The 22,986-nt window shown below is 34.5% G+C and overlaps 1 protein-coding gene across 4 annotated transcripts in view; it reads left to right on the top strand.

Moving 5' to 3' along the window:
• LOC113225640 (potassium channel subfamily T member 2) overlaps positions 1 to 22,986 on the top strand; it is a 169,827-nt gene that overhangs the window by 113,819 nt on the left and 33,022 nt on the right. For all 4 annotated transcript variants that reach the window (XM_026458017.1, XM_026458023.1, XM_026458011.1 and 1 more), the window contains exons 2-3: positions 2,762 to 2,841; positions 8,495 to 8,594. In XM_026458017.1, coding sequence (XP_026313802.1) covers positions 2,762 to 2,841; positions 8,495 to 8,594 — 180 coding nt within the window. The remainder of the gene's footprint in view (positions 1 to 2,761; positions 2,842 to 8,494; positions 8,595 to 22,986) is intronic.

Raw genomic sequence — 22,986 nt, 5'->3', positions numbered from 1 at the left:
TTCAGTAATTAAGCTATATACAATAATCTTCCTACTTTCTATTCGATAAGGGTCATTGTACCGATTACTTTAATTTCGTGACAATCGATGTTTTTTTAAAAAAACACCTCCGTCATTAATGACAATGAAATCAATGTTTGATAAGTTTAACTTAAAAAAATATTATAAATAATTTTTTATACTTACTATCATATAAAAATATGATCACAAAGCACAAACTGGTACATAATATTTTTAGTGTTATTTTATACATTTCAGATGAACAAAACGCCATAACGCAAAATTTGCTAATTCTTTTACGAAAACAAATAATCAAAGGAAAAGTGGAAAGCCAGATTGGACGAGAACGACTGACGTCACTTCAGAATAAGAAAGTAAGGCGATATCGTATAAGGTGGTCAAATAACAAGCTAACCAGAGGACGGATTTGGTGTTTATCTACCGCCCAGCTTTAGAGAGATGGAAGCAATAATAAAGGACCAATTGATATGAATAATGGAATTTTTGTATTAAATAAAAGTTTATACGTTCCAACAAAAATATATATTTTTTTAATCCCTGGGAATAGAGTTTTGTCAAATATGTATGGATTAATTCATACATTATGGGTGCCTAAATAATACTTATTGCTTTCGTATACCCATATTTTAATATGTTTTAAGTATTTTAATACAAGATACTCGACTGTGGAATTAATTGAAAAACATTTTTTAGAAGAAATACTAAAAGCAAAACTCTGAAAGGCAATTTTGAAATAAAATGTTATACAAGAGCCTTTAAAGAAAAAATAAACTTTTATGAAATATGATGTTTTTTAAGATTTCAGTGGTAAATTTAACCATTCTACAATTTTTATAACATGTACAGAGATTCTTATAAAGAAAGGATGTACCTACTGCGCAATGAGTGCCAGTGCAAACTACTCACTGGCGATATATGAAGGAAAAATAACGCAAAGTGTCTTTAATAAGAATTTTAGTTCTTAGTCGGAGCATCAATTATAGATAGAAACGAACAAGTTAAGTTGACGTATGCAAAAACTTATCGTCGATGAAGGGTGCTTATGAGAAACTTTTAAAGATGCTGTCGAAGCCAAACAGAGCACTTCTAACATTATAGTAATCCTATATAATACTATAAAATAGTACATACTTGCAAGCTAACAGTAACACTGTAACAAAATGGCGAAAACTTCCTTTTAGCCGAATACAAAGATTCAGAGAAAATTTTGCTTTTCATGACTACTTTAGTAAAAAAGGGATGCATGAAGTAAGGCGAAATTACGGTAATGGCATATTTAAATGTGTACCACAGCCCTTTTATCAAATATTTACCATTCGTATAGACCGTCATTACCACACGAACACAGCCACAGACGCTCCCAATTCATACGCATTACTGCCAAATACAGCGTACACATAATAATATACAGGAGAAGAAAAATCTAATGCGCAGGACTCCGGCAATGTTCTATATCCTATTTGGATACCTAAATAAACTTAAGTGGCAATTTCAGGTAACCAGGCTTAGTGAGTGTCAGTGGTCAACAAGCAACCATGATTTCAACTGAAAAAGGTACAACAAAACTGCGCTGATATTTGAGGATTTTGCAGTTCTCGGCTGCCATACGGCGGAAACTGCACCACTCATGTTTGACATGGAAGAGGGAAATAACCACATTGGTAGCATCCTCACTAGCTATTTTCCACTGAGCGTCACAACACATGCGTAACAATCGCGAAAACCTAAGAACTCAATATAACTTTCAACTTAATTTCTCATTATGCAACTCCATTATATTGAGATGGAATTCGCGATCAAAAATATAAACAAACAACAGTCACAGTCAAAGTGACATCTCATGGATCACAAACTTTATTTAGATTCGATTGACGTGTTCTGCTTTTGATATTATTACGAGTAAATTAAGAAAAAATTATCGTGGGTTAAACAACTTTATTAAACCATTCAATATCAACTTACGTATATTATTCATCCATATCGAATTTTTATCATTAATTAATAATGAGAGTTTTTTAATAATGTAGTATGTGTTAAGACGCGTAATATTTAATTTTTTTTTGTATACTTACCAATTTGTAATAATAAAACGCTTTGTTACGTCATTCATACGGCTTCAAAATCAATTTAAAAAATGGGGTGCCAAAGTTTGTAAATCTCCGAAACTTTTCCATTAGGATATAAAAATCTTAAAATCAGTTTTTATAAGCGTACGTTATTAAATATGGTGTTCTTAACAATTTAAGCACAATATAAAATCATTAACTTTTTTTAGATCTATTACACATTTGCATGATTGTTATAATTGGTGTTGTATATTTTATGTAATGGCAACATCTTTTTTACATTTTCAAATTAAGATTAAGAATTAAGATCTCGAATTCTACCGCAGATTATAGTAATGATTATTATTCGCATCACAATTTTGGTAACAATAGGTAAGAATTGTTTTTTGGTCATGGTTTTTGTATGATGAAAATTATTAGATTTTGAGAAATTTATTTATGTCTATTATTTTCTTATTCCCACATCAACCCTTCACTCATTGTAAAATCGATCTTGAACAGTCTGTTGGTTATAGACAAGCAAGAACGACTAATTTGTAGAGTATGTAGTTATCTCTAATATCGATAATCATTAGTAGACTGAATCATCACCAGTTAATTTTGACTACAGAACAGTTAAATCCATATTATTCATTAATTGTTTAAAATATACTCTATGTTTTCTTTTGTTACAGAGTACGGGTTGAATACTACGTTAACGAAAACACTTTTAAAGAAAGACTGCAACTATATTTTATAAAAAATCAACGGTCGAGTAAGTATATTTTATAGTCTATTTAGTAGCAATATCTTTAAGTGGATGTAGTACTGGTCTGCATTTAAGCTCTGGCTTTGATCGCCTACTGTCTTGACAATCTTATCCGAATTCTCCTGTGACCATTCCGTGTTCTTCTAGTTATTTTTAGTTAGTTCGTTCAGTACGTCAACTAAGTAATAATTAATTAACTAAATCCTTGGAAATAGTCGTACAATGCAATAATGACGCGTTGGTTGGCTTTACTTACTACGCTGGCTCTACGACCTAAAGTTTGACTTGGCCTCCGATCTTGGCTTTGGGTTGTACCAAACAAAACGCAGCATGTTCTACTGCTAATTCTGATGACGAGATCAGAACGCGTCTTTCCAGTTGTTTTGTGTCACAGATCGCAAATCATTATAAATGTACTTCACGGTATCATAGCGGCAATGCTTCTGAAACCTAAATAAATAAATATCCTGACTGCCATTGTTGGCTCTAGATTTGAAGTTTAAGACCAGGGTCCCAGGACTGCTAATATTAAAGGGGATCATTAGTTCATCTACGGATAAATTATAAATTAATTCAAGGTGACACTATTATTATGTTTAAGCATACTAAATTAATATTTGCTCCTCTTTTTTTATCATTGGTCTTTTCTTTTAACGATTACACATTCTCGATGTAGCTGAGTAACAAATATTATGATAATTGCAGTATAATTTCAGTGGAGACTCAATGGCATTGCAATGACCAATGGTTCCAAGACAATTAGCCGAATTGGCACCCAGTACTTATGTCGAAATAAAATTTCATACTTGAACGGTTCTTCGGTCTTATAACAACATCGTTAATTCGTGATTGTGTGATACTCACAAAAATGCAGACATTATAAATTTGACGCCATTGTTTATATATGTATAACATATATGTATACACGTTGACAGCGTTTGCAGACATTTCATTCCGGAACGATTTATCATTTAATAACATCAGTACAGAGTAGTAAAAAAACCGACTTCAAAAGTGCGTGGAATTACATCTATTTGCCAAGTTTTATTGAAATCGGTTACCGGAAACTGCGCAAAATCGGATTCATCTCCTAGTTTGCCACCCATAATGATGGAAAACTTTCTTGAAATTTAAATTGGACCACTACTGAGCCACCCTCTTTCCAACAGAGTTATCGCGTAACATACATACAAAAATACAGTCCAATTGAGAACCTCATAAACGAAAGTGTGACCGTTTATCTACAAACTCACGATTTTACAGTAAAGCGTTTTGAAAGTAATAACTTTATATTTTTCGACGTGACACACCGCATTAGCTAAACTTTTGAGCAATGAGGCAAATATAAAAATATAATGCCTAAAGAATATTTAGAATCCCAACTAATATTATAAATGTGAAAGTAACTTTTTCTGTTACGTTTTCACGCCTAAACTGCTAACCAAATTTTATGAATTTTGGTATAGAGATAGATGGCACTTAGGAGAGAAAGATATAGGTTACTCTTTGTCACAAAAATAAATCTTAAAGGGGGTGAAATAGAGGATGAAAGTTTGTATGGGGAACCAATCATTTCTCAAGTATGTAGTACAGTAAGTCTACTATACTACTTACTTGACTACTCGAAATACTTATTCCTACGCAGAAGAAGTCGCGGACACCAGTTACGTTCCAGTTTCAAATTATAGCAAATGAAATTTTAATAAATACTATAAACAAAAGACAGGAGGAGTTGCGTTTAAGTTTTGCAACGCTAGTTCTATGGCAAATTTGTCTGTTGTTAAAGTATTGCGTTTTCTTATTTTAACTAATCGGCTTTTAATAAGTAGAGAAGAAATAACAAAGGGCGGGAGCATCGAAGCCAACCATGAACCTCCAGTAGGCGAGCAAATTGTCTCATCCGTAGAACTAAGACCTATGTGCAAGACTGCTTGTTCTCACGACATTGTACATTTCGTTCGCTGTTCTTAGCCGTGGATATCAGATCGACCATGGGTCGATCGATTTTATATTTCCGAAACGAAATAATACATAAAATTCTGAAAACACTTAGCACTAGGCCTTATTTTGAATAACGAGATTAAGTATTTATCCCCTTTTCGTCGTATAATCACATCGGACTCTTTCTTCGGATGAGTCGAAACAGAAGAAAATTACAAGAAATTGATCTCGCAGACCGCTTCGTGTTTGCAAAACGCGATTTGTTTGGGCTCTGAAAAAGATCTTTTTTAACTACGACAGATAATCAATAGTGTTCTTGACTGATGAGCAGTGATCGTAATAGGGTGTTCCAAATGAGTAGATAAATATCTACATATAGATACAAAGAATGACATAGAGCAGTTAAAACCACTAAATACTAAATAATCACGTTTTTCGACTTCTGGATTTCCGTAAATAGCTTTACTGTATCTTATGCGTGAATAGTTGTGAAAGGATAGTAATCTATCGCATTTTTTTACATGGCGTCTCTATAATAACTTTACTTTTATCTACCGAGGTGAGCAGTTTTCCTATTCTTACGACTGCAAAACTATTTTTTCTTAAATCCGGAATTCAAAATTTACTATTAGGGGGTTTTAGCCACTATGTAGACATATATATCTATTCCGACCAATGCTGATGAGCACTGATATAGATTTCTCATGATTTGATGAAAAGTACTCCACGAGATTACATGATAAGATTCTGGAATATGTCAACACAAAATGCAAATGAGACAAAAATTTCAGCTGCATGATAGTGCATTTTCGAGAGTTACGTCAAGATTTTCGAATTTGAGGTATGAATAACCGGTGCAGATATATTATAAACGTCATAATGATTACATAGTTTAACTAATTAATTACATCAAATTGATTCTTTTTAAAATTTCGTGATATTACCTACCATTAAAACGAAATAGGGCACACCTTCTCAATTAATATAATATGTATTTATGAAGTTGTTAAGGCTACATCAGTAAGTAGCGAGGTTTCGTTAATTGTATAAACATGGTTAATGATGCATTTTGTTTTGTTCAATTATCAACTGTAATAATAGGGAACAGTAGAGTTAACATCCGCTATTACTGCTTTTTCTATCGAATGGTGACCAAGATTTGCCAATACATTCCCTGAGCCTATTTTGTTCAATTTCGATGTGGTTGGTTGTGTTTTCCATGAATCTGTTTTCCCCAGGAGGCAGCACACCACTGCAATACACCTTGAGACATATCAATAGATCCCACTAATGCTCACTTGGACAGAGCTCAGGACTTATCGCTGGGCAATCCAAAACAACGGTATTTGCATACGAAATTTCCTCCTAAATAGATTGGGCCATTATGTACGCGAGCATTGTCTTCTATTAAAACGAAATCATTGCCCTCTCGCTGTTAAAATGGGGTGACACGAGGTCGGATCACTCGCTTGGTGTAACTGGCAATGGTTACGGGCTCCTGCCAGAATTACCAGTTTAATTTGCCCATAAAAATTATTCCATCCCATATCATCGCATTAGGGCCACTAAAAAGTACGTTTAAAGAATGTCCAGTAATATAATGTACACTAACGTTCACCTTTTTCACGCGCGTATTTTCCTGTACGTTACTAAAAATATTGTCCCACGGAGTAAAGTCTGAATGTGAGCTGAAGTCAAACAACACACATTCTAGATATTTGTGCTTCTTCATGGATTCTCGTCACGAATAGTCTAGTCATAAACTAGTCCAGTGTAGCTAGTTAACCGTAGTAGGTTTTGCCGCTACACGTTGCGGACAGCCCGTCACGACCATAGATATGTCACGACTTATCGAAGCGTATTGCAGCTAAATTACCGCTTGAGGTGATTCCCGGATCCATGACACGGAAATTGAGCGAACCAACAATGAAACTAAACGAAACCCCTAAGTATTATTTATTAATCATTAGATGGTCAATGCGTTTATTAAAACTAAAAAAAATAAAAACACGAATTTCATGCCATTCTCGTTTTCTTTTATTTTCTTACTTTTAATTTATTTTATTTTTTACCATTTTAGTTAAGTAGGTATACATACTGTTTCGTTTCGAATAGTTTTTCTTGTTTTCGTCACTTTAATAGTTTATTATAAAACAATATACATATATTTTTATAGATTACAACATCAGTATTCTTTCAATAAACAGTTTGGATTAAAAAAAAACTCTAAATATCAACGAAATGTTCAATATTTCTGGATTTATAGATGTATGTATGTGTGTAGTACCTAACACTCTCAATGATTCATAACTTTGTTTGCTAGTTTTCGGTGTGAACGTCCTCACGATTTTCACCTATCCATTCTGTTTCTGATGGGATCTCGGATAATAGTGTAGCTGGACTCTACCGAGTTTACGCTCAAAAGTTATGTTCGACGGTACACCGATAAGATACTAGTGACGATCAGTATTGCTCGCCTCATCTGAGAATCGAACAATCAAATGCGACACAGACATCTGTATTTTTATGATGAGGATCAATTACAAGGATTAATTCCTTATATACAGTCTTACAAATAGTAATTGCAATAGCAATAAAATCATATAGATTGCATTACAAAAAACTCGTAACACATAATAAACGCACACACCCACGCATACTTATTATTTTGTTTGTTTAATTTGCATATTGTTTTAGTTATCCTTATTATCTTTTTTTTTTCCTTTACATTATTTATTATATTTTACTTTTTCATTTCTTTTTTCTCTGCTTACGATGTAATTGGTCGTTAATTAAGACACGGAGGAATACTAGCTCTCATGTCACTACTATTTGCGAATGTCACCGTTGTTGACAACATATTCCAGGACGTAATGAGTTTCCCAATCACGTCACAAACAGTCGTGTGAATTCTGATACCTAGATGTGTAGAACTTTATTGAATCCGTTCGTCCACTAACTACCGTTTGAACAGCCGATCGGAATACGTTATTTTGACGTCTCCTGCTTTGTAATAATAGGGACTTACTTTGACGCATCTCCTCTCTTCTACGCTTTGTGGATATCCTAGACATTTCAACGTAATATTATGCTAAAATAAATCAGAACGGATTACTAACAAAAAATTGATGTGAACAGACGTCCGAACCGTCTTCTTACCCTTCTCAATCCGAGAAACCAACCATCTTCATGTTTTCATGTGCTGGTCCTCCACTGCACCCTATTAGGATTTCATAGGTACCGAGAAATACATCGTTAATTACTATTTTTATCAATAACTAGAAGTTCAATTTAAGCAATATACAGGGCCTTGAAAAGGCGTAGAATATAGGTAAATAGCGTTATGACTAGTAAACCAGTCACTAGATATTATATTAAAAACTAAAACACAAAAAGAGTAGGAAAATTGTGAAACAGAAATATACCTACTAAATTTTATCGCTATGCAACTAAAGCGATAAAGTATTGAGTATTGATAAAAGCTGCTCTGGAATGCAGTCTTTTTATTAGAAGATTAAACTGGTTCTATTATATTCACAGAAAAATCTGTGTGGTATCCTGACTTCTATAACGTAACCAATAATTTTACATTATAGTTTACATGGTGACAATTATAATAAGACCTCTTAATTTCATGCAGGCTACATTGATTTCGATAAGATTCCAGAAAACGGTTGGAAAAGTCTAGGAAGTTAAGCATTGCTTTTTTTTGTTTCAGGTTTACGCATTAGAATAGCAAATTTATTTTTCAAACTATTGGCCTGCGTCTTGTATATATGCCGTGTTTGCGCTGACGGAGATCCAATAACCGCTTCCTGGTAAGTAATTGCTTATAGAGATTATTAAAACGAAATAAGACCACAAATTGTGGTAAGCACTTATCGTGAAACAGCTCGGCTGCCGAGACACCTCTTACCTGAAGAATGTACTACTACACAATGAGCTCCTCCCCGACTAACGACACAGACGGAACGCGTCGTCGTCGTCTCCATGGGGCGAATGTTTATACGGGCTAACAACAAAATATTCAATGCCTTACTGTTACTAACCATTTTCAGCTCCCTAATTAATCGCGGTAACATATGTATAACTAACCCAACCAAACAGCTCATTTATGCACTTTCATTACTGGTATTTAACTTAATACTAGCGATTATCAGGTTTATCTAAAGCTGCTTTTATAGGAACAAAAAAATTAAAGGTTAATTAAAGTGTGAACATTAAAAACAACGTTAAGAAGCATATTTAAGCTCAAGTTTAAATGTGTTTTTTCTACATGTCTCTAACGACCATGAGCAATTAACCTGCCCACAAGTCTGATGTCATATTTCTCAAAAACAATTGTATTAGTAAATTTGCAACATTTATAGATATCAATCATTATTACCACGAAATTGTTAAATAAAACTCTTTAAAAAATAGCGACTCGCAGACATGCAACCCTGGTATATTTTTTACGAAGGTTATCCTGTAATTGGTCCTGACAAATGATTGTCTCTATTTTTAGAGCGCCGCACCTAATTGGTAAAAAGAAACCCTTTGAGCCTATGCACACGACGTATTATTTACGGGCAGATGACGCGTGTTGTCGCATTTCAAACGTCATTCACTCGCGTTCACAAATTCTCGTAAACGAGCGTTCATGAAACGCGCGTAATCTGCGCGCGTAAAATATGCCGTATGCATACAGCGATAGAGACGACAGGTTTGGTAACAAAGACGTTGTTGTTGAATCGATTAATACGCGTGTAAAACTCCATTCGAAGGCGCGTAAAACGCGGTACAATCGGACTTTTGTGCATGTTTACATAGCAATAGAGCTCCTTGTGAAAGAGTTCGTCTAGTGATGTACTGCTACCTTACATATTTCAGACAAACAGTAATGTAAGCATTACCGCGTTCCGATTTCGAAGGGTAAGGGTACTGGTGAAATTACAGGCACATGGGACTTGTCAACTTACATCACAGGGTGACGTGTACGGTGGCAGTGCCCGTAAGATCATTTGCGATTAGAAGCTCTGAATGGCACTGCAACTGTTATAGATAGGCGTGTGGCTTACCAACAACACAGGACTTGCTCGTTACGTCACTTGGTATTATAAAAAAAGGAAAAGTTTTACACGCGTTCGTGAAACGCGTATCGTCCGAGCGTGGAAAATACGCCATGTGCACTGGCTCTTATGGCGAGACGTTGATGTCCTTCTATATGTCAGTATTATGAAATAATATGTATATGTAGCGATATGTAATTTGGTGAAAATTATTACCAATCACTGCAGTTATTTTTAATAATAAACTCGCGTGTCAAGTTCTGTATTGCATCCCTATGCAAATAAGAACTTGAAATCGCTTGAGAATAACTTGAATAACTTGCTTTGTACATTAAAAAATAAATATTTCTGTTCTAATTTTTAATACATTGGTTTTGACTTTGGTACCTATTGTCAATAATGGGAAATTACCGTTTTTCCCATCCGTATACACATAACTACGCATCGTCCAATATTTGACAAGAGATAATTGAACTGATAAGTTTTTTTCATTAATGAAATTATTTCCATTTACAATCACTTTTTTCGTAATAGTCTGAGTAGGCTTACGCGTGCAATTTGCAATTATCAAAAATAATTATTATTCATCACATTTTCGTCCTTATTATGTGCAAAATTAATACTAATATTAATTTAATTTTATAATTGATAATAACGCACACACTCATAGCCCCGCACTAGGGAAACCGTGTGTTACGGGTGCCATGGACACACAAACATAGACAATTACAAATTACATCCAAACTCACGAGACAAATAAATATAGGCCATACAAATATTTCTCCCGGCCCCGGAATCGAACCCGGGACCTCTGCGTGACAAACCAGCATAGTAACCGTTCGGCCTCGTAGGCAATTATAATATTTAACTACTTGTAACAAAATATAAAACACAAAATTTTTTACAACAAAATATGACCAACTCATCAAAACTACTAACTGCGCAATAAAATATGTCCGTGAGAAAAAATTTATTTAACGTCCTTAAACAATTGATTCATAGCATTTCGACGGCCCCACCGAATAAACGTGTAACAAAAGCTTTTACGGTTTCTTTTTTGCTTTTTGGGATTTTCCCGCTCAAAATACACGTTATATATTTTTTTCAGATTTATTTTCCAAATTTTATAATTATTCGGTACTTCAATGAATACATTGTACGGAAAATAAAATCAACAATCTCGCACTAATATTGCAAGTATTATTTGGCACACTATCTTGCATGTTTTTAGCAAACAAACTTTGGAACATTCGTTGTAATGTTCGTGGCAATTTAAAACAATTAACTTAAAGTGTTTCGTCGAATGTTGGAATTCGACTACGGTAGGTAACTTTTTGTACGATTTTGTTCCGAATATTTTTGAATTCTCATTTTTGCAAAGAACTATCTTTACCAAACTAGAAAATGAATACCCAAAAATTTTATTAGGTATTTGTTTACCATTTTAAAGTAGTCAATAAAATTAGACGCATTTACTCGTAATTTCAAAAGTATTTTGATTTCTGAAAAAGTGTCACTGATGGTGCAAAAACTCAATTGCACCATTAATGATACGTAGCTATTGCTATGCTAGCAATAGCTTCGGTTGTCTATTACTATACTCAAATATAGTACCCGATATAGTCAGATATGAAAACTAATATTTTTTTTTTCCAAAAAATTTGTACGATGCTGGTATGAAAAATAAATTTATCTCTGAAACCACAAGGAAAACTGTAATATCCTCGCAGATAATTATAATACTAATTATTTATGAATTTTCGACGTATTTCGAATACCGGTAAATCCAATCCAATCTAATCTAAAAGGTCTATTTTTTTTATTTTTCTTTATTTCGGTAACGACAAGTTTTAATGCTAATCATAATTCTTAGCGTATAGTTTACATAAAAAAATTAAAAAATCACGGCTCTAATTTTTATAGGAAATTTAAATGAAACAAAGGTATTGTATTATATTATATTGTAATTGTACGTAATAAAGTAACAATAAATTTATATACGCGAGATGTTAAAGGAGTATCTGTAATTCTGATGTTGAAATGTTTCCTAAGTATTTTATTAAGAAATTATTAAGCTCACATTCCTATAGAAACCAACTTGCAGGTATTCATAGAAACTCAAAATTGGGAATTAAAATAAATAAGCTTACGCTTAAACTATCATCATTAAATACTATAAAAATTTACTTTGAGTACCTCATTACATCATGACATATTTAAGTTAATTTTCTGCATCTCTTTCTTCTGATTCCAATTCGGAATCAAGATGTAGATAAGACATATCTAAAAACTCTAATTGGTTTTTCGGAAAAATTATTAAATCTAGAGTTTCAGGGAAGAATGTCTACATTTTCTTCGCTATTACAGCTATTACATGACCCTCTCTTTAGTTCAAAACTAACTTCTTGAACTAAAGAGAGGGACGGACGAAAATACAAGCATATTGAAAATATATCGTTAGAAGCTTGCGTGCTCTTTTTCCGCGAATTGTACCTGTTCCCAAAACCTCTAAAATTTTTGTTGCCTTTGTCTCTGACGCTTTTTCTAAGAGACTCCTAATCGGCACTATTGCATTGTTGGCAATTATATCAGCTCCGTTTAACAGTAACTTAAGGGCGGACGGTCGACGACGACGACCAATCGTATAACTCCACGTACTTCTTCGATTTTTTCGTATGCATAATGTTTACATTTAGTGACATAAGTTTGTTGGTCAGATGTTATTGCTTGCAAAATTACAGCAAACCTACACACTAGATGTTCATGCAATCCAGTAATTGCAGCCGTTCTGTCGGCATACTCGAAGAACTATTAATTCCCTGTTTTAATTTATAAGTTTCATTGAATACTTACAGATTGACCTCTATAGGAATGCGAACGAATAATTTTGTTACGAAATACTTAGGAAAAATTTCAACATCAAAAAGTACAGATACTCCTTTAACATCTAGCATACTCTTAGCGATTATTCTATTTTTTGTTATTAAGAAATCTTTATTTGTTTAGTAGTATTTTACATGTAATTAAGAGAATTCATAATTGATTCTCGTTTTTAGTAAAATTTATGTTTACAACGCTCATCATCTCGAATAAATAAATCACTCATATACGACATTATTTTTTTATTTTATTGCTGCTTCAGTGAATAGCTACTCAAGCTTAGTTGATTGATACCTCGTTAGTTCTAAGTAAATTTAAACTATTTATTTTGAAATATTCAGCAATTTTCAATAAACGCATTTGTAAAATCATAATAAAAAAAGCTGCATGCATTTTTAAAGTTCTTACATTTTAATGTAAATATAACTTTTCCCAAGAATAATAGTGTAAACAAGTTACAAGCGAACATCCGCCAAATGTATTTTTACTAGAATAAAAATGGAAAAGAGTTTTTACTAATTACTAATAAACTATCAATATTTTCGTTTTTCATATTTTAATATTGAATATAATATTTGTATTCATATCCAATAACCAATGAGTATTATGTTTTTAGCTTTTAATCGCTCCCGTAAAGTACCAGTTTTTCCTTTACATGTTTATTCGGCGGGGCCGTCGATTTTATCACAAAGCGTGTCTATTCTAAATACATATTTAGTAATTCTGGCATACAACAAACGTATGACCTCAAATTTATTAGAAACAACATACCTATTTTACTAAAGCTTTATCGTTATTTGACATAATTGTCTAATTGTATATAATTGTATGCTGAAGTTATTCTTTTGGACAAATTATACATAGAACGACAAAAGAAAATCAAATCAAATTGCACACAAACATTGCAACAAACACTGATAACTAAAAAATAGCAGAACATTACTATTTGTATTTCCAAGTAAAGGAACAATTTACTTGAGACCTTATTATTTGCTCTCAAAAAAGTTTTACAAGGACTTCCGTGATTAAAATAACTCTCCATTAACCAACTATTTTGCACTTTGTTGTACTCGTTAAAAGTGGTCTGCCATTGAGTTTGTAACTAGATTAGGGTAGGACTTCGGAAAAGCTGACGTCGTAATGGGGATTGAAAATAATATAAGTAGTGACGTGGGAAATTTATTTCTGTTGAGAAAGACTTCCACGTTTAGAAACCAACTACAAAGTCTAGACCGTCTTTGACTTCTAACCTATAACAAGCAGACCGATTCTGTTCAGAACTTGTTACTATTAGTCATGCGTAGTCGTTAACGATAATCATATTCGAAACATCCTAATAAATTAATGAAAATGTCATTGTAATTAAATAAATAGCAATCCTACAATGTATCTACAATGTATAAAACGAAATTGAATTTACCTATATATATTGTCAAGGTCAACTAACTAGGGATACGCGATGGTCACACCCCATCTGTGGTTTAATTTTCCTTTTACAATTATTCATTTATTAATTTCCTTTTTTTATGTCAACATACATAATTTTATTGGTCATAATTTTAAGCCTTGTCAATTTGAAACTTTTTAAATCATCCTCACAAAATAATACAGTTTCCAGGAACAATCATCGCTGCTCAAAATTAGGGGACACATAAATCTTCGTGTTCTATTATTAAAATACAAAAAACTAGTTACTTTTTGAGAACGATAGGCTAAAAAAACCGCTATATTACATTGCGGAACATTATTGTTAAAATATACATCGTGGATGTTTATACCGCAAGACAGCAAATCACTTATGTTCAAAAATATAGTGCACATTTTTTTTAATGATACCAAGACGTGAGGCTGGTGGTGGGGTGCCTAGTTAATAGTGGGAAATGTTTAAAGTTTTTTTTTATATGATACCTAGAGACGGAACGAATAAGATTGATGCGCCTGATGGTAAGCGACACGCCTGTCTATAACAGTTGCAATGCCACTCCGAGCTTTAAATCACAAAGATCTAAGGGACACTGCCAATGCGCCCGTCACTTTGAGACATAAGCTGACAAGTCCCACGTGCCTGTTAATTCTCCAGCGTCTTTAACCTTCAAAACCGGAACGCAGTAATGCTCACATTACGGCTTGGCGGCAGAAATAAGTAAGGCGTAACACTTGAAGTGTGCCTAGGAAAAAAAACCGACAAAAACAACTCCTCCTATAGGAATAGATTTTTAAAGGTTCTGTTTCCATCAAAACGAAATATTTGGCACAGTCGTAACTGCTGGCGAATCAGCGAAATGTGTTCGACGATATTTGGAAGAAACGGGGTTATTCGTAAACATATCTCAGAAAGTAGCTAGTAAGTAGTCATTAAAAAGTATGGTTTCTTCATATGGCAAACTTCATACAGCATCCTGCTCAAGACATTAATTCAAGGTTCTCAAAACAAACATATCGTGAAACATCTAAATTTGGGATTAATTTGTTGTCTTTGAGCTGGGCTTATAAGGAAAGTTCAAGGCAGTTGGGACCAATATTAAAATAACGCCGCTTAAATAGACGTCCCATACCGCACGACCAGTCACGACATTCACTAGTCAATCGGTATCGGCGCTCGATTTTTGTAGCAGTAGAGCTCCTTGTGAAAGAGCTCGTCCAAGGAACTACTGCCGCCTCCTACCTATTTCTGCGGCCACGCTGTAATGTGAGCATTGAGTTTTGAAGGGTAATATCGACTGTGAACTGGCACTCGGTACTATCTCAATTTTGACAACTTTACAGAATGAAGAAAAAAATTGTTTGCGACATTTATGTAGCATCTGATTTATTAAATAAAAATACATAGTTTTTAAATATTTTTATTACACATAAATTACGTATATTTATTTAATAAACCAGATTGCTATATAAATGACGCAAACAATTTTTTTCTTCATCGTGTAAAGTTGTTAAAATTGAGACAGTAGGTACCGGTTGCCAGTTCACAGCTGATATGTCTCCGGATGACGGGCTCAGTGGAAGTGCCCCTCCGATCTTTGCGATTTAAAGCTCTGTATGGCTATGTAACAGTTATGGACAGGCGTGTCGCTTTCCACCAGGCGCACGACTTGTTCGTCCAGTGACTTGGTATAATAAAAACAAAGATTGACCAGCCTACAGGCCCAATATAGCCCGAGCAAAATTTATTATCTAAAATCAAGCACCTTTGGCACGAAATCAAGTTTAAAGGTTACCTACAAGTTATCGTTCCACATCGTTAGATGAACTTTATGAAGCCTTTTGTGCAGCATGAGCAAACAATCCTAATGAAACGTGCCACAAAAAGATATCGTCTATGCCGCGGCGATATCAAGCTGTTATTAAAAAAAAAGGTGGAACGTGGAAATCAGATATTGAATTTCACTAAGACAAAGCAAGGATAGTTAAAATTGTAACTTAAACTTAATTATTTTTATGTTGTTTAATTTCGTTTATTTTAACCCTTACGGCGCGTGTACACGCTAAGAAATTTGTCGTGTCTGCAACAGAAAAGACAATAATGACCTTGTACATACAAGAATTTTGTCAGATCTAGCCACGAAAATATTTCGTGTCTGTTGCAGACAAGAATATATTTCGTGTCGGGCAGACGTGTGTAGGGTAAACGTGTCAGTGCACTTCCAGGTAGCCGTCGTTTTACTACAGACTGTGTGAAGAAATATGTTGACTACTAATAAAAGAAAATGGTGATTGCAAATTGTATAGAAATATGTATAGAATAATAAATTATTTTTTTATATATATATATATATATATATAATAGACACACGCTTGGCCACAATCTCACCTGATGTTAAGCGACGATGTGACCGACGATGGGACGCGTTTGCCTAAAAAATGCCTATTCACTCTAGCCTTGAATAGCCCCAAATTGTACTTTTCGGGAAATACAGATGCCGGTAGAGCATTCCATTCCTTTGCCGTACGCATCAGAAAGGAGGAAGCAAAGCGCTTAGTGCGAATAGGTGGAATATCAACGACATAAGAATGGAGTGCTCCGGACCTTCTAGTCGACCGAAGGAGGAACGGTGAGGGCGGAACCAAATTGAAAAGTTCCTGCGCACACTCCCCGAAATGTATTCGATAGAAAACCGACAAACAAACAATTTCTCTCCATGCCTCAAAAGTACGTCGTTTATCTTTATAAATCTCTAAGATTTTGTCCCACAATACGGGTCGTTCCTCTACTAAACTTATAAATAAATCATGCATTTTATTTTGTTTTATATTTTATAAATAAATCGTGCAACAGTGGTACTTTGCAAAATCAGTCCACGCGCATAAACGTTCGTTTACTGACAATGCGCCCTATGCAATAAGGCAGAGCGCGTCGCGATAGGATAGACAAGATTTTTTTCTTGTCCGGCGCCGAGGCTGTGTACACAGTTCGGGTGTAGAAACGACACGAATTCTTGCATAGACCCGGCGACTTTTCTTAGCGTATATACGCACCCTTATTGTCTACTTAAATATCTACAATATATCTATAATAATTATGTTCCTTATTTTTTTATATATATATATTTCATTTGACTATTTTTTCTATTTCCAATTAATAGCAATTCATTAGCATGTATGTAAATAATACGAATCGAGAAATCAATATTGTTTGACATTTATAAGGACTTGAGCAGACATTAACTCATCTTGCCAAGTATATCCCTAATTAGTTCCAAGACCGTACGGTCGTGTTATTTGGCTTATGCTTTGGTTATAATATATGCTTGTTATTTATATAACAAATGTTAAGCTCAAACAACGAAAACTTGAATCGAACTAAAGCGAAGAGCGTACAAAACGTCCACAATGTGTTTTGGTGTCTTTAAAACATCCCTAGCACCGTTATCCGTGCTAACCACTTCTAAAATAACAAGCACGCTATGTGACTAACTCTAAGAATCACAATACGAAATTCGTGTCGTGGCTCTCACGATATTTTACTACTATAAAGTACTACGCTAAAGTTGTTAAGAAAACACAACACATGTCGACGTTAGCTTACGCAACCACGGACAGGTTAGTAAAATAAATAGTTGGTGACAAAACTATCACGAATGTCGTAGTTTAATTACAAGAACTATGTACCGTAGTGCATCGAATATATAACCAGAAATATAGACGAAATGTCATTTAATTTGTTTGAAAACTATTCTACCGAATCATTACTGTGTAAGATTGATCAGCCCGAATTCGAAACAATTGATGGGTGTCGACTTAATATTTAATTTCAATGAAATGTGATTCCCATTGTTGTATCTTTATTACAATAAATACAGAAATTTTAGGAATATACGGAGACGTACACACAGGTCAGTTGTTGGCGCTGTACCGTTTCAGTTTTCTAATTTGTGATTTCAGCGCAAACGAGAATTGATATTTAAAAGTGATAGCCCATTTACCTGATGAGTTACCAGGGATGGATGGCCCTTATTTCGTCTCTATTTCTGGTTATATACTCGATGCGTTTGTGTTATGACTTTTCTTAATAACCACAAATCGTAGTGGTGAAATATCAATGAAATATCACGCAAATTTCGGACTTTCAGATTTCAGTCTTTTTGATAAAAGCCACAACGCGTTCTGATAAATTTTATAAAAGTGCCTTATCACGAGTAGTAATGTTATTGATATTTAAAAGATTATGTTGGCGACCTGCACCGTACCGTTTTGGCCATTGTCTTCAAAATTAGTCTTTTTTTAGGAAAAAAATAAATATGTCATCTGAAAAAAACGGGTTTTACTTAAACTGTCCTCAGCAGAGACTACAACGCTTAAGGAACTTTTTTTTTGCTAAATTAACGTTTTCTTTCGGTGAGCCTAGTTGGAAATGGCAACTGACTGGAGCAAAGGCTCGTTGACAGCGAATAATTTAAAATCTCGTCTGTCGCTGTCGTTGACAGCAGGTCGCCAAAGCGTGGTTTTTCTTTCAATACATTATTCCACACTAAGTACTTGCCTGATTAACTATGATTGTTTCACTCGCTTATTAACAAGCCTAACAACCTACATACACACAATAATGTGCCTAAAAGTCATAGGCGTATAAAGTGCACACGGCACACGGCGATCACTTGCCTATGCAATAATATAATAAGAACAAGTAGAACAACCTGTACAGCGCGTAAATGCCTGCATTTCACTCGAAGTTGTTATTACATTACTACTTTAGTTGTACCTACAGGTTGTAATCATAATTTGAAAGATCACAAACCACAAACACAGCAATAATCTTCTGTGCAGCACATCTACTAGATATATGATATCATTTTTTAAACACTATCAACTATGATTATTATACAAAGATCGAACACATAGGAGACTTTTTCGACCCGTTGGGACTTGAACCCACGACCATAATGCACCATAGTATTGCTCTCTAGCAACTGAGCTACGGGTCAAGTTATTTGTGTTTTTGTTAAAGAGCTTTGTACTGGATTTTTCGACTCTAAAGTATGAAGTAATAAAAATTAACAAAAAACTAAATAAATCTATAAATAATAGCGCGTGAGACGACCCGTGGCCATGGAACGCAGGTACACCGCGAGATCATGCGAATGTGTTCGTCCGTACACGGCGCGCGGGTGTTTGTATGCAGTTACCATACTAGTCTTATTATACCTATAATGAACTAGTAGTAGTAGCTTATGAAATTTAATTCTGGTAGCGCGGAATTTAGTATGTGAATTTTCTAGCATTGAAGTATAGTTCTGACAATACAAGGCCGTGTCTCTAGGCAATGTAGCCATTATTTTACTTATTTTCCAGATACACTCCAAACTGCCTCCGTGGCCGAACGGTTACCATGCCGGACTGCCACGCAGAGGTCCCAGGTTCGATTCCCGGACCGGGAGAAATATTTGTATGGCCTACATTTATTTCTCTCGTGAGTTTGGGTGTAATTTGTGGTTGTCTATGTGTGTGTCCATGGCACCCGCGACACAGGGTTTCCCCTAGTGCGGGGCTATGTTGAGTGTGCGCGTTATTTGTGTGCGTTATTTTCCAGATTTCGTTTAAGGCACCTTCTATCAGTGTTGTTTCAAAGTCACATTACATGTTGCAAAATATTTCTGCAAGTGACAAAATATTTTTTTGAGATGTCATAAAAAATCAGGACCCAGTTGTAAAATATTGAAATTGTTTATTTAATATTTCAGCCACGCATCGTTAGTGTAAGTTCCGATAAATCGAACACGTTAACTAATTTTAACTGTTTTTAAAAGATAGTTTCGTGCTCTTTCTTTTTCTATTTAAAACGGATATTTGACCGTATGCCACTTAGCCGCTTTTTAGTTAGTGGACGGCAGATTGATGTTTTGCTCATCAGTTACATATTCGTAAATAATTATGCTAGAGTCGATAAAAACTTGCTCATAAAGGCATTGTACCAACAGTGGCCCTCGTTTGGTTAAAGCATCTTGTTTTAAAATAGAAGAACTAAAAATGTTATTATACATTTTATTTTTTGGTGTCCAAACAATGCATAGGGCGTTTGACTGGCCCATGTTTATGTCACACCAGAATTCTCAACAATGATCGCAAATAATCTCGCATGTAGAGTGTTCAACTGTAAAATGTAGGTTTTGGATCAAACAACGCTAAGCAGCAAAATATTTCATTAAATTAATAGACGGCTGTAATACAGTTTTCATTGCAATTAAGCTTTTTCGAGTTTTGGGGATTATTGCAGTACTTTCGGCGATTAAATGACAACTGCACAATTATTTTTTGACTTTATTAGTTCCTATTGCGTTCAAATATGTTGACCTAAAGGGAAATAGTTCGCGATAAAGTCCTAAGTTTAATAAAAATAGAAGATAGTATAAGTAACGAGTGCTCCAAATAAATATTCAAAAACGAAAACATTACAAAAGCTGTAATTATACTATACATAGGTACATACGCCTGACCTGAGTAAGGACTGCGAATCTAATTGCACGTAACACTTTTTTTATATAATATCAAGTGATGGTTCGAACAAGTCGTGCGCCTGATGGTAAGCTACACGCCTGTCCATAACAGTTGCAGTGCCACTCAGAGCTTTAAATCGCACTGCCACTGCGCCCGTCACCCTGATACATAAATTGACAAGTCCCGTGTGCCTGTAATTTCACCAGCACCCTTATATTAATAAATTTTCCGAGTCTGATTTACACAGCTCTGCTTTCAATAATGCTAATGGTCTCTCTGTAACTGTAAGCACGATATATAATTACAGTAAACATATATAGCACGGTGACTCGTTAATGTCACAACTACAAATCTAAAAGTAATAATAGAACGTGACAGATACGAAGAAACGGAACAAAACAGACTATTAGCACCATTGACTTACAATTATATGGACGTCGGGTCCGCGCTAAAAAGTGTCCGCACTTGTAAGGCGCTAAAATCGTATACAGAGCGCGACACTCCGCTTTAGTCTTCATTTGTTCTACGGACAGCGCGATACTGCGATGACATAACAATTTAAATTTGGAATAGGTTGACTTGGGACATTTTTTTCGTGGTTTTTGTATTAGACCCGTCGTCCATTTATTTGTAAGTCAATGATTAGCACTAAGAATTCAGTTTGGCGAACAAAATTGGAAATCACTAGAAATGTCAGTAACTTATAAAATCAAACTTAGTATAGCGAATACAAGTTCCAAGAGTTACCGCAGAAAGATAAACGAGTCAGAACATTCAAGGAAATCGACGCGCTATATCATACGTAACCTACCTACTCGAGAACGACATTAGATTCTGTGTTACGGACCGACCCCACTGTTGTTCGTTAGAACAAACTAGCTGGATAAAATATTTATTGTTTTTATTTTTTAGACATATGCCATCAATACGCTTGTATACATAATCAAATAATCTATTTAGCATAATTTACATTTGAAATGTAGGTAGTTGTAAAAAAATATACATTTTAAAGCAACTGCTGTAAAAATATTTTTACAAACAATTAAATATATTTTTCCTAGACGAATGTAGAAATTAACAACAGATTATTATTTATTTTATTTATTATTAACAAATTCTTATTTTAGTCATTAAATATTAAAGAAAGTGCAACACTGCACATTACTTTCTTGAGGAGTTTGTGTTAAACTATTAATTAACGTCAGACGATATCACAACAGATTAAGTTAATCTCTATTCATTGATATACGAATTCTATAATCTTCCCCAGTATAGTGTTTATGATATCTGCTGAAAACCTATTTCAGAGAATCCTGTGCTTCCTCAGAAAATTTCCCGATAAACATAAATTCCGATCTAACACTGGCACTGTACAGAAGAATTTTATGCACGGTAGGTAGGGAATGTAATATCACGAACAGAAATTCATATCTGGCTTAAAGCGATAACATTTCAAATTTTCCAGCATCAATCGCATACACTGAAGTTTACCTTCAGAAGAAGTATCGATGCCGATGATTTTCGAGGACCCTGCCAAACAACATTGCTTGCGGCATCCCGTAATTAAAAAAGTATGAATGTAAATATAAACAAAAATTCATCATTGTCATAACAGTTGGAAAATTTTTACTCAGAACTACCATGACCTGAACTACCACCGCAACCCCACTTGCCTAAGAGAATTAATGAAGTACAAGGAAACTGACTGTTGATGACTTCTTGTACCGCTGTAACCAATCGTTCAGCACTTTTATCTAAAACTGCTAAGACTTGATTGCAGCGCACTTTTCATTCTTAACAATTGTCCTTAAGAAAGATAGCACGCAGAATGTCCTGCTCTTTTGATCAACTTCTGTGTCCGCTTATGAATAATAACTACTTGATTTGCCACCTATATATATATGTAGTATGTCAAAGCATCGTCTTTTGTCAAATACCCAGAAGTATTGGTTTCTCTCGAAATTGGGGATTTTTTTCAACTTGTACATGTCGCGGGTCTATTGACGACATCTTTAGTCGTCGTGCTACATTTCTGTTGCTAGATAATCGAGTAGATACCTCCGCAACACATACTAACTCCGCGTTACTTCTTGACTATGTCAAGTCGTCTATCCTTTGGACTTACTACAGGATATAGATTTTCATCGAATGTCGAGAGCAGTGTTTGGTACACCGTCAGTTTGAACCATTTATGTCGCATATCACCGGTCTGTAACCACTCTGAATATTTGTGCATAAACAATTAACTGATTCTTGAACAACTTTTCCATATTTCGGGTATCTGTGCCAAAATTTCAGAAATGGATGAATTTTACTACTCACAGAATGTTGAGTTACTTCACCCAGA

This window comes from Hyposmocoma kahamanoa, unplaced genomic scaffold (assembly GCF_003589595.1).
Source record: "Hyposmocoma kahamanoa isolate Upper Pololo Valley unplaced genomic scaffold, ASM358959v1 100021, whole genome shotgun sequence".
In the NCBI taxonomy this organism is placed as follows: Eukaryota; Metazoa; Arthropoda; class Insecta; order Lepidoptera; family Cosmopterigidae; genus Hyposmocoma; species Hyposmocoma kahamanoa.
This window is presented reverse-complemented; position numbering and strand designations above follow the sequence as displayed.